The sequence below is a fragment of the Mesitornis unicolor genome, unplaced genomic scaffold (genome assembly GCF_000695765.1).
Source record: "Mesitornis unicolor isolate BGI_N332 unplaced genomic scaffold, ASM69576v1 scaffold5849, whole genome shotgun sequence".
Taxonomy (NCBI): domain Eukaryota; kingdom Metazoa; phylum Chordata; class Aves; order Mesitornithiformes; family Mesitornithidae; genus Mesitornis; species Mesitornis unicolor.
The window spans coordinates 1-18681 of NW_010205182.1; the positions used below are offsets into that span (position 1 = coordinate 1).

An 18681-nucleotide genomic window follows, 5' to 3' on the forward strand; every position below is an offset into this window, starting at 1 on the left:
CACAACAAGCAACACGTTGTTCTCTTCAGCACATATGGCCCAACTCTCCAAGCTGACCCTGTGGAAAAGGACAAATTCTACCCCGACCTGCGCCGCCTCACCCAGAAGGTTCCTGCAGATGGTAAGATCATAATCCTTGGTGACTTCAGCGCCAGAGTAGGAAAGAACTCTGAAGCCTGGAAAGGAGTACTAGGCAAGCATGGTGTTGGAAACTGCAATGACAATGGACGCCTCCTGCTAGAGTTTTGTGCAGAGCAGCAGCTCACCATCACCATCACCAACACTATCTTTCAGCAGAAAGACAGCTTGAAGACAACGTGGATGCATCCTTGATCCAAGCACTGACACCTCACTGACTACATCTTAGTGCGCCAGAGAAATGTTCACGATGTCCGTCATACCCGAGTGATGCCTGGTGCAGAATGACAAACAGACACCACCTTGTGCCATGCAAACTTAACTTCCACTTTAAGCCAAAACCTAAGAGGGGCGGCATTCCAAGGAGGAGGCTCCAAGTTAACAATCTTCAAATAGCTACGGTGAGAGACAGCTTCCAGGTAAACCTTCAAAGTAGACTTGAAGACCATCCCATAGATCCCTTTCCTGAAGCACTTTGGCAACATATTAGAAATAGCATCCTCCAGTCTTCTGAAGAATCCTTAGGGTTCTCCTTCAGGAAAAACAAAGATTGGTTTGAGGACAACAACCAAGAGGTCCAGGAATTGTTGACAAAGAAGAGAACTGCTCACCAAGCACACCTCGCTCAGCTGTCTTGTCATGTAAGAAAAGCAGCCTTTTGTCTTGCATGCAGCAAGCTCCAACAGAACTTCGAGACATCCAGAACAAGTGGTGGATCAGCCTAGAAAAGACTCAACTGTGGGCAGATTCAGGTGATTACAGAGGATTCTCTGAGGCTCTGAAGGCAGTGTATGAACCCACACACCACGTTCCAAGCCAACTAAGTGCAGATGGCCAAATGCTTCTTACAGATAAAACCTCCATCCTGAATCGATGGTCTGAACATTTCCAGACTCTGTTCAGTGCCAACTGTGTAGTCCAAAGTTCAGCAGTTCAGCACATTGCACAACAACCAGTGAAACACAAATTGGATGGGCCCCTCAGTTCAAGAAGGACAGGGAATTCCTTGAAAGAGTCCAGCAGGGCCACAAAGATGATGGAGGGAGTGGAGCATCTCCCTTATGAGGAGCGGCTGAGGGAGCTGGGGCTCTTTAGCTTGGAGCAGAGGAGACTGAGGGGTGACCTCATTCATGTTTATGAATTTGTAAAGGGCGAGTGTCAGGAGGAAGGAGCCAGGCTCTTCTCAGTGACAGCCGATGCCAGGACAAGGGGCAATGGGAGCAAGCTGGAGCATAGGAGGCTCAATCTGAACGTGAGGAAAAACTTCTTTACTGTGAGGGTGACAGAGCATGGCCCAGGCTGCCCAGAGAGGTTGTGGAGTCTCCTTCTCTGGAGACATTCAAAACCCGCCTGGACGTGTTCCTGTGTGACCTGGTCTGGGTGATCCTGCTCTGGCAGTGGTTGGACTGGGGGAGCTTTTGAGGTCCCTTCCAACTCCTGAGATTCTGTGATTCTGGATATAGCCCTACTATGGGAGAGACTCTTGAGGCCATGCAGCAGGTGAAAACTGGCAAGGCAGCTGGGATTGATGGAATCCCACCTGAAGTCTGTAAGCCTGGAGGCCAAGCACTCCATGCTAAATTTCACGAGCTCATTGTGCATTGCTGGGAAAAAGGTGAACTGCCATCAGATCTCCATGATGCAGTCATTATCACCCTGTACAAGAAGAAAGGAGAAAAATCAGACTGCTCAAGTTACCGTGGTATTACTTTGCTCTCTATTGCTGGTAAAATCCTATTCTTAGTAATGGACCGTATACACCTGAATTCATATGAGAGCTGGTGTTGTAAGCTGAAGTCTTGTTACCAGCAGTTGATGTGCTGCAGCACTTCACTACAACTGTGATGAATACTGAGTGTACAGTATCTGAAGAGACTTATATTTTGTTTCAAGTTCCCCCAGTTTTGGTCGGGCTTCATAAGTTACACTGTTGCACCTGCATAAACATGGCTGAAGTGCTGAGAATTGTGTGTAACGTGGTTCTTTTTTTATTCACAAAAGGCTTACTTTGTAATAATAAGGCGTAAATCTATAATTTAAGTAGTTTGTATTAAAATTCCTTTGTTTGCCAAACACTTTTAAAGCTCTGGTTTGGTTGTTTTTTTATTCTTTTTGTCAGTGTGGAGGAACAACTCATGTGTTGCGTCTTAGCTGGTCACCTGATGGTCACTATCTTGTTTCTGCTCATGCCATGAATAATTCTGGACCTACTGCTCAGATCATTGAGAGAGATGGATGGAAAACCAACATGGATTTTGTAGGACATCGGAAGGCAGTTACAGTAGTGGTGAGTGAGAGATGGTAATTTATCCCTGAAGTAGAACTTCACAGACGTGCTTTTTGATGATTGTATGCATAAATGGGACAAGAGGTGGAGAGAGACAGTCAAGGTTAGTAAAGCAAATGGACGGGGGTGATTAAAAAATGTCAACTTTACGTGTTGTAAGCAATCAGCTTGCTGTTGTGATAAGAGAAGTGGACATAGATGAAGAAGATAAGAAGGGGGAGTACAGGAGCACGCTAGGAATGACAAACACTAACTTTGTTAGTAGTTCAGTGACTTGGTTAAAGTGACTTAGGTTTCTAGTGAGTTCCTGATAGCTAGTAAAATTAATATTATTTGCCATTCTGATTAAGGCATTCAGAAAGCTCTTTAAGAAAGCTCATGCAGATTTCGTCAGTGCTCTTATAGAGTCTGGTTAAGGACTTTGTTTCTAGTAAGAGTTTCTTTTTCATTGTTAAGTGGAAAAATTGCTTTTAAAGCAGATCTTCTACTAAAATGTATTTACTGTAACAAAATTTGGGGCATCTCATTTGTTCAGAAATTCAATCCAAAAATCTTCAAGAAGAAACAGAAAAATGGGAGCTCCACCAAGTCAAGTTGTCCCTACTGCTGTTGTGCTGTTGGTAGCAAGGATCGATCTCTTTCTGTCTGGGTAAGTGTTTTCTTGCTGCCTTTGACTAATGTCATTTGGATAACTCAAGGGTTAAGTGCAAAGGTCGTGTGTACAGCATTAGGTCTTATACTTAGATTCATGTTTAGTTTTCTCTCTGCTGGTTACAGTAGTAGCTGGTGAGGAAGAAAGTGGATTGGTATTCGTTCATTTCTCTAAAGCCAAAAGCAGCTAAAAGCCAGTGGCGGTCAATGTTGCCCTGGTAAGGGAGAGGAACTGTTAAGGCAAATAACGTGTTACCATAGTTAATAAATGAAATTCAGCCCAATTTTCTTCCTATGTCTTTTACTCATTCTCCGTGTGAGTCTCATAAGAAGAAAACCCAAACTGTACTGATTTTGTGTTTAGCTCATGTACCCATTGATCCCTCTTGGAGTCTAGCTTTTTGAGTCTTGCTTTTACAGGTATGAGGAGCAGGCACAGGATAGCTGTTTCTGAGCATGTATACTGCTCATCTTTCTGCTTTGTTCTGGCTTCAATCCCTGACTTCTGTGTTTCATATGGAAAGGAGTGTGAAAGTGAATGAGCTTTTTAAGTATACTTTCAATATCTAGTTTAGGTTTTACTTTAAAATCTACGTTAAAATTGTTCTTCTGGCTAACAGAAGAGTAGCTATTCTCACAGTTATAAATGCAAGATGGGTTGTTTGGCAACTGCAAAGGACAGAGAATAAATTTAACTGATTTGTAAAGCTTTGTGATGAGAACGTGTGCCAGAACACACCAATTGCTAGCTGCAATCTACTGTTTACAGATTCCAGTGTGATATTTATCCATCAATTGCTAAATGCATAACACTAAATCTGTTTCTGGCAATGCTGACAGTGCATACCCATAACAAAGTATCACTCAGTACATTTTACCTTCTATTTGTACTCTGATTTCATTTAGGGTGCATGTTGAGGTTATACTAGATATTGTAGAGATGCAGAGTCTTTACCCTGAAAAGCTTAATAGACACATATACAACACAGACCTATGGAAACATAAAAGAAATAACTACTGAAGATGACTCCTTCACGGCGTCTGTGAACCTATGAGCATGAAACATCCTAGACCACATTAACTTCTTCTGCTTCATTTCAGCTGTACTATGTACTATAGGTATTAAGACCATTGGTTTAATGTTAAAGAGCTTAGAATGTCTGATTTAGAACAGGTTACTGGAAGTTTTCTCCTTCAGTTCTTTATTACTAAGCTGATTTATAAGTGTAAAGGAATCCTCTTTAAGAATTATTGCGAGTCAAATTCCCTTTGCTCTTGTGTAAGTAAGTGAAACCTATCAAGTAGTTTGAGTGAGGAAATAGAAACTTAATCAGTTTTCTATCTTCCTCTTGTGCTGGCAGTTTGCAACATCCTTATCTCAATAAAGCTTAGAATAGAAACTGCCTTTAGCATCTGTGGAGTTACTTTTTGAGTGGTAGAGAGTGTTCTGTGACTCTGATGTAAAGGCAGGGTTGGTTAGGAAATTCAGAAAGGAGGAGAGGGTTCAATGGCAGTTCTTCTTCTCCAAAGCTTCTCTGTGCCAGTAGTGGAATGGGTAACCAGGTGCTTCAGATACAGCACCAGGCATACTGCTCTCTCCTGGCCACATCTTGTTTGGTGGATATTGTTAGACTCTGGGAAGGTGTTAACGTGGTGGTATTTGTGGTAGCATAGAACTTCTAAATTTCTGAGTGTTGTTTCTTCTGTTTTAAGCTGACGTGTCTGAAGCGACCTTTAGTTGTCATACATGAGCTGTTTGACAAGTCTATCATGGACATCTCCTGGTAAGTTGGTTTCTGCTGTTTTATTACAAAAACCAAAGTGTCGCTAGCAACTTTAGTTACACACATTAACTGGAAATTCCTTAAAATGGTACAGATTGTAGCTGTTGAAACAGAGGTAATTAGTTCCTGAAGCTTTTGGTTCTGCTGCAGCATCTTTGGTAGTAACATTCGCAACTGGCGTGTGGTCACTTGAGACAGTGTAACATTAAAACTGAAAAAAAGTGTTTAGAACATGATGCAGTAAAATACCCATGGTATGAGTTCTTACTTGTTATGATTACATGATTTTTTTAATAAAATATGTATTTTATAACATGATGTGGTGGACCTGATGGATTTTATGTGCATTCTGTGTATGAAAAGTTACTGCTTTTGTACAGTTATGACAAATTCAGGGGAACCTTCTAGGCCAATCTTTCCTTCATGACTAAGAACACATACCAAAAGAGAAAGTTGGGGGGTTTTTTGGTGGTTTGGTTTTTTTTTAAATGTTTTAAAAAACACTCTCACTTACACTCACACACACACACTACTCACTGATCATTTGAATTGCCTGAAGGTTTTATCATCGGGGGAAAAAAAAGGTAAATGCAGTAGCTTTTGGGCTTAGTAAAAATGTAGTTATGCTGTTGCAGCACCTTGTGAAGGGTGTAAATTGCTCTGTGTTGAAGGCTAGCAGAGGCTGGTCCTGTAGCAAGTCTCAGAGAAGGGATAATGAACTACTGCACCCAGCCATACCCCATCCACCAACCGCTGGACATAGCAGAAGGGCAAGTGTGAAGCCTTCCCAAGAGGCTACAGGATACCTCTCGTGATTTGGATTGGGTTGGACAACCCACTTTCAATGAAGAGTACTATCCCAAATCTTGTTTTTCTGCAAATAGTGGTGCTCTCTGCTCTCCTGCTTTCTTCCTAAGACCTGGTCATAAAAATGCAGAAGTTAATAGTTCTTTAGTCACTGCAAGACTTGAATAATAAAGGAGAAATAACCATGAGACCACTTAGCAAATGGTGTTAAAAATACTCTGCATCTATGCATCAGGTGATTTACAGAGCTAAGGGTTCTGTACAAGGAAAGGCTCAGATCTTTTTCATGATAGGCCTACAGCTGATCACATAGATGGTCTTAATTCTAGCACTTCCTAACTTTTGAAATTCTACCAGAATAGCTGTAACAGTCTTGGTGGTTTTATACTATAAATTTGAAAGTGTACAATTGAATAACTTCCTGCTTTCTGTGTCCCATGTGGATTTTGCCATGAAGCTTAGTGAAGCACAATTAAAAGTTTTCAGAACCAAAGCATTTTGCTTTCATTAACAGATGAAGGCTGTAATGCCAATAAGTGGAATATTTCATGAGAGCTGCTGCTATTGTTGTAGTACAATAGCTTTGGGTAGTTTTGTTTTCCTGTAGTGTTTTTTGTTTCTCCATCTGCAATTTGCCCATTTTTCGTGGCATAAAGTCATTGGGAGTAATAGCTGGGTAACATTCTACAGTTTCTGAGGAGAAATGGTTTTGTGGGATATTTGAGAGACGAAAGATCATCAGCAAGCTCGTTACTTTATATCCTGTTTACAAATTGAAATGTGTGGCTAAAATGTCAATAATATGGAATGTTCCCAGAACCAGGCTCCTTTCTGAAAACAGACTGAGTAAATTCAGAGACATGATACTGCTGTATTGTTGTAGCTGTCTCGTTTCTATTTTAGAGTCTTAGACTTGGATCCATCATCGTAATATCTGAACACAATTATGTTTTCATGGAATAATTGCTTCGATCCAAAGGTCAATAGGAGCTCAGCAATTTTGTCTGCTGAGCAAGCAGAAAACTCCCAACAAGATTTTGTCATTTTCTAACTTGGAGTAGTGTTGGTTAACGTCGTTACAGGTGCTGAGGCTGACTTCTTTGGGTGTGCTACTCTCAGGGCACCAGCCACCATGAAAAAAGACATTTTCAAACACCTGTAGCCATGATGCAAGTAATACATTTTGAAGCTTTACTGGACTAATTTGAATAGGACTTCAGAGTTCTACCCACTTCCCTTTTCTGATCTCTGTAGCAAGCCATCTCTAAACCACTATGTTGCTGTCTGTGAGCTCTGTAATTGGAAGTTACTGGGTTAGCAGTCAAAACTCATAAATTACTGTTTTTTCAAATGTGCAATAGGTTATATATGGAAAGTTATCACTCTAGTAAGGCTAGAATGTATAGTTTCTCCTTTCTCTCTTCCACCAAGACGACCTTTTGTAAGAAAAGCCTTCAGAAGAGGGTTACAATATATCCTCCCGTACAAGCATATGTGCAGTTTGCTTAAAAACCTAATAATGAACAATCACAAAATCAAACGTATGTTCTTGCCTAGTACAGAGATTTTTTTGGACTGCTCAAGTGCACATCTTTCTATTGCTTATCTGCTGAAGGCCCTTTTCTTTACCCAGTTCCATTAATACACAACTTTTGTACATCTTTTGAAGCAAATAAACGTAGAATTTTCTCTAATTATTCACTGTAAACACCCCAGTTTATATTCTGTTTTACCCCTACAGAAAGGTTTTCATGGTGCTGTTCGTGTCCTGGGGCTGTGTATTGTCCTAATGCCACCTGCTGGTGTGCAGTCTCCAAAGGAGTATCAGTACACAGACTCTTGCTGTCCATCACCTTGTTTTCTTGCTGTCCTGCTTCTCTGGTTCCTTCAGGAGTTGCTGTGATAATAAATCTTATGCTAAAATTCTGGTTGAGCAATTTATTGTATTGCCCCTCTGCATCAATGAAAGAGATTGAAAACAGAGATGGACCTTTCTTTCCTTCAGGACCCTTAATGGACTTGGTATCCTGGTGTGCTCTATGGATGGATCAGTGGCATTTTTGGACTTTTCCCAGGATGAACTTGGAGATCCACTCAGTGAGGAAGAAAAGGTACAGTAAGCACTCCAAAAATCTGTGATCCTGTTTAAGGGATGTGTTGATTCAGTTAAAATACTGGACTATTCATAGAAATATATAGTGACTGATTTCCATATTACAGGAAAATGTGCTCTTGTTTGCTTTACAAATCATTAAAAACAGAGTAGTTGAGAAACGAATTTGTGATGTTAGTTTCTATTCTGGAAAGAAAGTCTATTTGGAAAACATCCACTTGCTTACGCATCATTATACATTTGAAGTAATTATTTGGCCAAGAAAACAGGAGTGGGTGCTTCAAAACACTTTAAAATTACTCTTTGACTTGCATATATGCAAGTCTTTTTAAACTGATTGCTGTTGGCTGTTTTTTCCTCTCATTGATATTAGCAACTAAAGCTTTGAATTCCAACTTTTTAATGTATTGATTTAGTGTTAGCTGATAAGATACACTACAGATTTTTTTTTCCTTCATAAATGATACAGAGGCCGTTTGCTTTTTACGTATTCCATTAGATTTGTGTGATTCCATTACGTTATAATTAGTGATGTTATGCTAACAGTTGTTCTCACTCTTCTTGTGTGGTGCACTTCTAACACCCACAGAGCAACATCCATCAGTCCACCTATGGTAAAAGCCTGGCTATAATGACTGAAGCTCAGTTGTCTACCACCATTATTGAGAATCCAGAGATGCTCAAGTATCAACAGAGGCAGCAGCAGCAGCAGGTGGAGCAGAAGAACGCGTCGATTAGAGAAGCACCTGGGACTGCAACAGCGGCTCCCAAAGTGGCAAGCATGGTGAATGGGGAGAGTTTGGAGGACATCAGAAAGGTAGGTGTTCTTGGATAGTCACTTGATAGTGTCAGGTCCTAAGTCAATAAATACCAGACTGCTTATGATAGAACTAATTTCCGCTTCCTTATTTATGTTGAATGGCACCTTTCTACCCATGAATGGTCCAGTGGACGTTACTGGGACTTGTTGAAAAGTTAAAATGCTTTTAAACAAAGGACAGACTATGTGGAAAAAGACTTGTGGGTATTTCTGTGATGTGTGCTAAATTCTCGACGTGCAGAAAGAAAACTAATGGAAGCCAATAACGGTGCAGCTGTAGAACTGTGCTTCAGTTTCTCAATGAAGGAGGTTGAAAGGATTATTTCATTTTCTCCTAAACATAGAACACAACTTTTAATGAAGGATTCAGTGCACGCAGATGAGAATGTTTCAAACTTGGCGCTCTAATGTGGATAGAATCAGAATTCTATTCTACTTTGTTCTATGTGAACTTCTACTTTAAAAACTTACCATTGAATAAAAACAAAAGTTATGGTATTAAAATACACTTATATCACTAAAAATGTAGACTGATTCTATTTATGCCATAATAGCATGGTTCAAAGACGATATGGAAAAGAAAACCTTTGTTTACAGATTTTTAGTTAAGGAACATCTTTTACCTAATACACCTATTCTTATCAGTTGGAGGGGAAAAAAATAGCATTTCCTATTTATCAAAAATGACAATGGGATATATTTCCCAACAGAACCTCTTAAAAAAACAAGTTGAAACACGAACAGCAGATGGTCGGAGAAGGATTACGCCTCTCTGTATAGCTCAACTGGACACTGGGTATGTTTGGAAGTCATCTTTAAAATCTTTCCCTTTTGTTTTTCCCCTGATGCAAACTCAAGATTGTGACTTATTTTCATCTTATAGCATCTTAAAGCACTTGCTGGAAATACGTTGTGTATGCTTATGGAATATAGTTTCAAGCTATGTTCTCATAGCAGTAAGATCTTACTTCTAAAGATAAGGCTAATTCTCATTGTCTGCCGTTCTAGATGAGTGAACAATATATTGCAGTTTCATATCTACATTAATACTGCCTTTAGCATCCTTTGTATATAATAAAATTGCTCTGGAAAGTTCGGTGATGGTGATTTACTTACATTTTATATGAGAATATCTATGTGGAAAAGGGAAGAATGGAATAAATAGTTCAGTTTAAATTATCTTTTTCCAGTTGTTTTTGAATAATAATTTTGAAGTGTTTTCGAGAAACATATTTGTTGTTTGTCTTGTCTTAGGGATTTTTCTACAGCCTTTTTCAATAGCATCCCAATATCTGGATCTCTGTCTGGCTCAATGATGTCTTCTCAAAGTAACCAGCAGCTCTTGTCATTAGATTCTAACGCTGCAAATTCCCTTAATATTTCAAAGCCTTCTGTAGAGCCAACAGCAGCCAGTATAAAACCAACAGATGACGCAGCCAATAAAGATGGGTCAGTATCTGCAGTTTCGTTTTCCACTTATATGACTCTGTTTAGTTAATAGTTCTTGTTTGTAGTTCTGTAATCCAGCAATTATTGAAATGGTTTCTGTAGTGCAAAACTTCAAGGATCTGACATTTCTGAAAACAAAGATTTTATTAATATTTGGTTACTTTAAATAGTGATAAATCATTAATGAATAAATCCATATGCATAGTTCTGGAAAGGAACTTCAGTGTAATGAGGTACACAGTTGGTTGCTAATGCTCTAACAAATTGACTTGTTTATAGATTGCTGTGTTGCTAGTAGTAAATAATAGAAGGTGTTCCAGCAGTGGAAGTAATGAAGCCTGCTTCCCATCAAATTCTGTCCTGTAGATCTCCTCTCTTCAAACATGATAATATTATTTTCCTGTGTAACAGCCCCACGAGATGAGAGCGAGCGCGATGCCATTGACCTATCAATGCACATATGCTCATTGACCAGTGTGTCTTTCAAATTCATTATGGAACGACTAAATTTTACCTCCTTTTCTCTCAGTGGTAACACTGCCTTGGTTTCTTCTCCTCAATGTGTTTTTATAACATTTGTAAGAGCATAATGTCTTTGGAATCTCTACTGCTCCATCAAATTTAGTTGAAATTAGCCACCGATTAAAAAGCGAGTGGGTAGGCTATGAGAAATTATTGACAGAGAAAACTATTAAGTCTCCTTTTCTTTGGAAATTGGACTTCTCACTGCTTTTTAATACAAACATCAGTTATCTTGGAGCCATTCTTTCTTTCAGTTCATTGTCTGAATGAATTGAACAATCTCTAAAGTAAACAGTTATTCAAATAACAGATCGCTGGAATGCTTTAGTGTGGGGAAAACACATTCCTTTCCCTTAGAGTTATGCTTGGAAAGGCCTCATTTTTAGTTTGGATTCATCAACAACAAACTCTAAACCTGGCTTGAATTGTTTCAGCCCAAATTGATTGATAAACAGTGGAACAGAATCTTGTAATGGAAAGTATTTGGTAACCTGAAAAAGGGGTAAAACTGGGAACCCCAGGCATCATTTAAAACAGTGATCTTTTTCCTTTGGATTCATAATTACCAGCTGAAAGCATAATTTCATTCCTGAGTTAAAAATACATAATTAATTAGAGTCTTTTAATCAAGATATATCTATGTGGACACATGAAACTCTTAGCTCTGCGATGCATCATAAACAGCTTTTGAGAATAGGCAAAGCTTGCAAGATAGCGATGCATGAAAGGGGAAAGAAAATATAATAATTAATGTATGTATTTGAGTGAAAGGTTTTCAGTGTGGTTTCTAGCCAGTATAATGAATGTCAGGTAGTAGTTATGAGCAATGCATGTTGCCAATACTAAATTTCTTTCAATTCTTGTTTTCCTGTCCCTTTTATTGATAGTGTAAATGCTACCTCTGCCTCAGCTGTTCCTCCTGCATCGTCTTCCTCTGTGTTGACAGCTCCATCCAAGATTGAACCTATGAAAGCGTTTGATTCTAGATTTACAGAGCGATCCAAAGCCACCTCAGGGACTGCTGTTGTAACAAACACAAATCAGACTGTTGTGGACAGGTGAGACATAGCCTGAGGGGGCAGGAAAAAAGAACCATAGAACAATAGTAATGTGGAGAATTAAAATGCTGCTTCTCTGTGGTGAGGATGTCATGGTGCTGGCACTCTTGAAATTGTCTTGGGTCCCTTCCATAATTGGAAGGAAGGAAGGAGACAGCTGTGGATAGGTAAATTCTTTGCTGGCATTATCCATCAGTACATTTATCTCTGGCATTCGGGTTTAAGCAGACTCTTCAAAAGACTCTGTGAAAATTATTGCTACAAGAGGCTGTGTGCACTTGTGCCTCCGTATTTGACTGCATGCATCTGTGGTCCTTAGAAGACAAAAATAACCAGCCTGCATCTCTGTGCAAGAGGGAGATTTACTGCAAGATAAATTACCATACATGTCTGCAGATGGCCTATCATCATAATAGCTGCAGTTATACCTCAGTTTTATGATTGAAGGCATGCAGAGAAGGCGCCTTGATTTTAAGGGCTTTTGGCTACGGATCCACATGACTTAGGAAAAGAGTAAAGTCTTTGATTTCGTGGCATAGTGCGTTATGGCACAAGTGTACCTATTTCACCAAAACAAGTGATAGAAGTAGCAGTTCTTTAGAAAGAAGTATGTAGTTCCCCAACTTATTAACAATAAAACGTGTTTTCACTAAATACCTCAGTATTTTTGTGCCAGAGGGTTTAACCATATGGTGCAGAAGATAGATGTATTAAATTACTCTTGTAACTGCTTCTACTGTGTTAGTAGAGTATGGATAAACGTGTATTGTTTGGCATAATTCAGATGCCAAAGGAAAAGGTTTTGGATTAGGCAAGGTATTTGTAGGAAGCTGTGTGGTTATGGAATAAGTGGCAAAATATTGTTGGGAGTTAATAACCAGCTATTAGAGGGAATTGAAAGAATATGATTAAATTACCCATTTTAGGGTATAATGGTTAATAAAAGAGTTCACAAGGATTTATACCCTGTCATCTTTAGTTATGTCGTATTTCTCAAATGGAAGATGGAGTGGTGAGGTCATTTGTATTGTCTGCAGATATGCATCTTACAGTAGAACTGAATAGGATGACGTTTGGGGATAGACAACAGAATGACAAATGGAACTCTGCATAAGTAAGCAGAAAGTGTCTGTCTGAGTGGAAAAGATTAGCTGCTCTTGCGTCTTACAGAGCGCTGAATGATTTGTATCAACCCAAGGAAGGAGATCTCGTCGTAATTGGAACTGAGTGCTAAACTAAAGTTATTTACAGCTTTATCCAGTTGCTAACTGCTAGATTAATTTTTTAAAAGAGAGAATATATCCGATCAGCTTACATATATATTACACATTGTACTTTTTCAGAGGTTTTGCCATACTTTTTTGCCTTCCTCCTTTTGGCTTTGTGCATTTTAAAATACACTCAAACAGGGCTAAGAATGCATCTTCTTACCTACAAGAACGCAGCGCGTAGGATTTGTGGCAGCTTTTGGAATCGGCTTATATAAAACGTGAAATATATTTTTTTACTTGCTTAGACTGAAGGAACAGAATTTAATTAAGGATAATAAGCCTAAGGATATTCTGGAGAGCAGCAGTGACAGTGAAGAGAAGATTCCAGCTGCTAAACCACTCAGTGTACCCAAACGGAAACTGGAACTTGAGGGAGAAACGGTAGAAAAGAAGAAGAAGGGAAGGCCTCGAAAAGACTCCAGACTTGTACCAGTAACTTTAACTGTTCAGGTGAAATAACTAAGATTCATTGTGGCTTTCAATTTTCATTTGATATCATCAGTCCCACGCTGACTTGTTCCATCAACAAGTCAAGGGAACACAAGGAGCATCAGTCCCTCAGAATTTTTAGCCATTTCTTTTCCTTGCCTGTAAACTTACTCTTTCTAAAATGTAAGATTGTAAAAAGCAGATGCATATGGTGTGGCAAACACATCCATCCTTTATATAACTGTGCAGCTGCTTACTAAACAGTACCAGTATGCACAGTAGTGATAGCCTGCCAAGTGGCTATGTAGAGTGAAATGACACACCATCAGTTTCTGGTGTTCTTCCATGGCGAGTGGCCCAAGCACTGGGGCGTGACTTGAATATGTTGACTTAAATGGTTATGAATTTCCTAGGAACCGTGAAGTAGTAAGTTGCAATAGTTTCCATCATTTTAGGGCGTATAGAACCCTCTGATTTCAGTGCTCAGAGCTTAGCTTTTCCATGCAGTGTACCAGAATTGCCATTCATTAGTTGCAGCTGAAAAGGAGGGAGGGGGGTGTTAAAAAAAAAAGGACCACATCTGGTTTGTTTTGTTTTTTTAATTCTTAGAAGCTATATTAAAACCTTTGTATTTATACAAATAATTGGAAAAATATTAATATTTGCAGTTGGCATTATTTGGAATTTTAAAAAGCAGTTTCTCTTTGAAGTCAATCTATATTATAGAATATCTTTGTTTTTAACTCTTTTTAAATTGAAGAATTTAACTACTTCTGCAATAACTTCTCTTCCAGTCCCCAGCTACACTGGCCGCTGAGAAGGATGCTGCTTGCATTTCTGCACCAGCATTAGCACTTAAACTGCCAACCCCAATCCCACAGAAATCGTTTACTTTGCAAGTAAGTGGACTATAAGGGGAAAAAAAAGCTTAATACTTAAAAAAAAATCCTGTTTTTTTAAATTCTTAGATTATTCAGATCCTTTGATAAACTGTTTGAATACATGTACTTGTTGAAGAAAGCAAGATGGTCTACTTCAGCTTCTAAGAATATGTCTATATGAGAAAAGTGAACGGCAAATTAGCTAAAAATAGGAGACTTGTGAACTAGCTAAACTTCAAAGAGAAACACCTCTGGTTCGTCAGTCCCTCCTCTTGGTTAACCAAAGTGTGCTGTAAAGATAAGTGTCTCCAGTGGGTGTAACTCCTGCGTTGTATTACAGTTGTGTTGGTAGTACACTGCTGAAGAGAAAAAAACCAAGTATTTTCTGAGAGCTCTCTGGAGGTGTCTACATCTGAAAAAAACAGCAAATAGTATTCCTTTAGGTATTTATGACATGTTTTTTCTGCGTGTTGAGGCTGTGGTAGTCTGGTTCTAACTGCAAGATTGTAGGGAGACTGGGCACATCTAGACTTGATCTGGTGCCCTTAATTAGGAAGCACGGACTAGCACAACCTTTCTTTATTCTTATGCTCTTGAATACAAAGAAATTACTTGTGTTCTAGCCAAGACCGATTTTCAGAGGTCTACTTTTTTTGACATACCACAGTACATTTTGAAGCCACTTTAAACAGAGAATGCTCTACTTAAATCCATTCTTAAAAACAGCATTGGCTTAGATCTAATAGGAGTTGCAACTTTTTTCGTTCCTTTCCTATTACAAAAAGTATTTTATTTTATTTTTTTGTGTTTCAGGTAAGTTCAGATCCTTCAATGTACCTTGAAGTGGAGAATGAAATGACCACAGTGGGAGGTTCAAAGTTGAGCCGGTTAAAGTGTAATCGAGAAGGAAAGGAATGGGAGACGGTCCTCACCAGTCGGATTCTCACTGTAGCGGGAAGTTGGTAAGGGAGTGTATTTCAGAGGAAGAGGGTCCTGAAGGCCAGGAAACATTTTTAGGGGTACAGAAGTACACTTTACATAAAGTTGGTTATGCCTAAACCTACATATTTACAAATAAGTAGAGGCTTTAAAGCTATTTTTTATCTACTTGTTTAGAAAAGTTGATTAACTGGATCCTTTCTATCAGGGATTTTTGTGATTCTTTGTGCTTGGTTCAAGCTGTCCTATTTCTCTTCATCTAACCTGGTCTAATACATCGATGCTCTTAAATTCTTATCCTGTGGAGTTTTTTGTAGGGATTCTGACTTATTTCTGTTGACTACTGCTATTTGGTGGTTTTATCACTCCCTATTGTACTTTTTACACAATCTTTCATGATAAGTTTATTGTGGATAAAAATACGTACTGCTGTTAGTCGTAAGACCAGTTTCACTCCAAGTATTGGCTCTGTGTGGTCTGAAAGCATCCCAAATCCTCATTAGCCAGTTACTATTATTTCCCTGTATGTTTACATTTCTCCTTTGAGTTTCTTCATAAAGTTGACTGAATTACGGTGACAGTTGTACAAGGGCTAGCTACTAAAGAATGAAAAATTTGTAACAGGATGTTTTGTGACGTAGAAGAACTTTCTTGAGTCTTTTGCAATTATTTCTCTTTATTTTTCTCCTTTGCTTAGTTCCAACCTCAGAGTTTAAACTGAAAGTATATTTCTGAAGCCTGAGCCATGCCCAGGTCTGAAAAAGAAGCAGCAGATTTTAAAGCTATAGACAAGTACAAGGCTGAAGAAGAGCTTGTGTATGCCCAAGAGCTTTACTGATATTTTCAACTGTGCCCCTTGGTCTAATAAAAGATGCAATCTCTGCCTGCAACCGTTCTTCTCCTCATCTCCTTAGACAGTCATAGTTAGAATCGAATTAAGGAGGCATAGAATGCATATGTATGTATGTATGTATCTGTGTGTGTGTGTGTATATATGTGTGTGTGTATATATATATAAAAATATAAAATCTGTCCAGTTTTTGACCTTTGTTTTTGGTACACGGGATTTTTTAAAAAGCTGTAACAGTTACCTTTTGGGGAATTAGACAAATTTGTATGACAACTCAAGAAATCAATCTGCTTTTGTGCTACTCACATTTGACAAAATGTAATATTTTTATTTTTCAGTGAGATTGTAAGCGTGGCCTGTGAGAAACGAACGTTGTCGGTGTTTTCAGCTTGTGGTCGTCGCCTTCTTCCTCCTATAGTATTGAATACACCCATTTCCACCCTACATTGCACAGGTTCTTACATCATGGCTCTCACCACTGCTGCTACGCTCTCTGTTTGGTAAGTACCATATTAGGCTGCAGGGCTGATTTTGAATAGGTAACTCTGTTGATTTGTGTTGGTGCATTGCTGTTGAAACTGAGGCTTAAACCACATCAGGTCAGAACACAAGTTCACTCTTGGCTATAATATGAAGAGTTAACTGGATAGGACTTGAATCCTGTTTCTTCTCTGTTGTAGGACAGTCCATAATATTGAATTTGATTTTAGAAGGCAGACAAAAGATCAGCTAGGAGTTACTGGTTTGAACAGCCTCCTGAGGATGGATTTGTTATGCATATGGAATGGATTGAGGGGGAGAAAAGGAGAAATATGGATACTTCCTACTTCTATCATACTTAAACAATAAAGCACATGAGTTTCAGAGTTAGAAGTGCTCCAGCCATCTTCAAGATGGCACACCAAGATAAAAACTGCAGTGACTCGTTTACAGTTGTTGAATTTAATCTAACGCCTCATGTGAGTCAGAGCTCCTAAAGGAGATGTTTGGATCCATAGTGTTTGCTTAGCTGTAATGAGGTTTCCTGATAAAGAGCTGTAAAAGTTGTTCTCTGCTGTTTACTTCTGTCTTGCCGTAAGGGGCTTGAGTTCGCCAAAATAATTTTGTCAAAGCAATGAAGAAAATGTCAAAATAAAAAACTCTCCCAAAACAAAACAACCAAACTCCCCCAAAAAACCCACTTTGTCATGAACATTGAAGAAGTGCTTTTGTGAACTGATTGTGAAGCTTTCAGTTGTTTGTAAGCTGCAGATTTGTCATTTTGTCTTTTTCAGGGATGTTCACAAGCAGACAGCCATTGTTAGAGATGAGTCTTTGCAAACAATATTTTCAGGTAATAAAAAGGGTCACTTAGTTACCAACTTTGGAGCCCACCTTGTGCTATTTGGTGCCATTTATGAATATTCTGAAATGTTATGAAGCCTCAAAGGCCTAAACAAAGAATTTCTCTTCATTGTTGTGTAATAAAGAGAAGGCATTGGCAGTGTTGAAATACTGTAGAGATAACTGAGATGAGAATCTCAATGGGTAGCAGTGTTGTACAAGATTCTGTACCACTCTGGCTTGCTTCCGAACGTGAAAACTCAGTGTCGTGAAGGTCGCAAAATAAATATTTACTGGAAATCTGTTATGACAGCAATTTCTCTGTGTGTACTTTGCACGCTTATTATCTTAACAGTAAATAACAACTGATTCTCTTCCGGTTCATTATTTCAAAATCTTCTGTTTCTGCAATTTCCGATATCTGGCACAAAATAAATTCTCAAAATGCAGTGTCTCAGACCACCCTATTGGCTTCTACTTTAGCTCTTATACATACAATACTAATACAAATTATCTACCAAAGTAGTTTTGCTAGCAGTTGCAAATGTCTTCATTAGAAGTTACACGCACAAACCCTGGGCCTGGGATATGCTGGGAAATTGGTGACTCCAGCTATCCCACTTCTGCTATGAGTGAAGGCTTTTTTAGGTATGCTGGTTTTTCGAATGTTAACTTAATGGGGAAAGAAAGATAAAGGCTTCTTGAATTGTAGAAGACATGACAAAATTGCTGAAGATTTCCTCTAGATATGGAAAAGGTTTCCAGTTAAGCCTATATTCTGTATAAATTGCAGCATCAAGCCTGGTAATGTATTTTGCAAAAGAGTGTTTTTAATGCTACTGCACTGAGTCTGGTGCTTACCAGCATTACCTCGTGTCTTGACCTTTGTGTCAGTGCTTGAGAATAACATTGAACCTTTTTCTGTTGGTCGCTGTGACTGATAATTAGCGTTTTTTACCATTGTGAATGTTATTCAAGATTCCAAAAGAAATACTTTGGTCTGATTTGACTTGTAGGGAGTGATGCAACTGTCTCTCAGATCTTGCTGACCCAGCATGGTATACCTGTAATGAGCATGTCTGATGGAAAGGCGTACTGTTTTAATCCTTCTCTTTCTACGTGGTAAGTTATACATTATTTCTTGCTTTTACAACTTAACTGAACTGATGTGTATTCTTATTTACTGTTTCACTCCATATTTTGAAGGTTAGTCTGAGTAGGATCACACGCCAGGCTTAGTTTTGCTTGGGTTCTCTATTGTATATCTAGGCTTTGCTTTATTATATTCTTATCTTTTATGTGTAAAATGAATTTTAAAAGTGAAAGAGTTAAACTGCAGCTTACTTTATTGCTCATTCC

General features: G+C 38.8%; 1 protein-coding gene across 1 annotated transcript; it reads left to right on the forward strand.

The window, feature by feature from the left end:
- Positions 1-1608: 1608 nt before the first annotated feature.
- On the forward strand, positions 1609-18448 carry LOC104534003 (protein HIRA-like). The gene is made up of 15 exons (XM_010191313.1): positions 1609-1864; positions 2223-2425; positions 2961-3074; positions 4790-4860; positions 7673-7778; positions 8370-8597; positions 9311-9396; positions 9855-10049; positions 11459-11629; positions 13146-13350; positions 14124-14228; positions 15024-15172; positions 16338-16499; positions 17274-17332; positions 18339-18448. The coding sequence occupies exons 1-15, from the start codon at positions 1609-1611 to the stop codon at positions 18446-18448; spliced, it is 2220 nt and encodes a 739-aa protein (XP_010189615.1).
- Positions 18449-18681: the final 233 nt, after the last annotated feature.

What these genes read in the sequence shown, in the direction of transcription:
- LOC104534003 (XM_010191313.1), top strand. Translation starts at nt 1,609, where the DNA reads ATGGGAGAGACTCTTGAGGCCATGCAGCAGGTGAAAACTGGCAAGGCA. An exon ending in CAGTAACTTTAACTGTTCAG is followed by an intron (nt 13,351 to 14,123) that starts GTGAAATAACTA and finishes CTTCTCTTCCAG; the next exon opens with TCCCCAGCTACACTGGCCGC. An exon ending in TTTGCAAACAATATTTTCAG is followed by an intron (nt 17,333 to 18,338) that starts GTAATAAAAAGG and finishes TTTGACTTGTAG; the next exon opens with GGAGTGATGCAACTGTCTCT.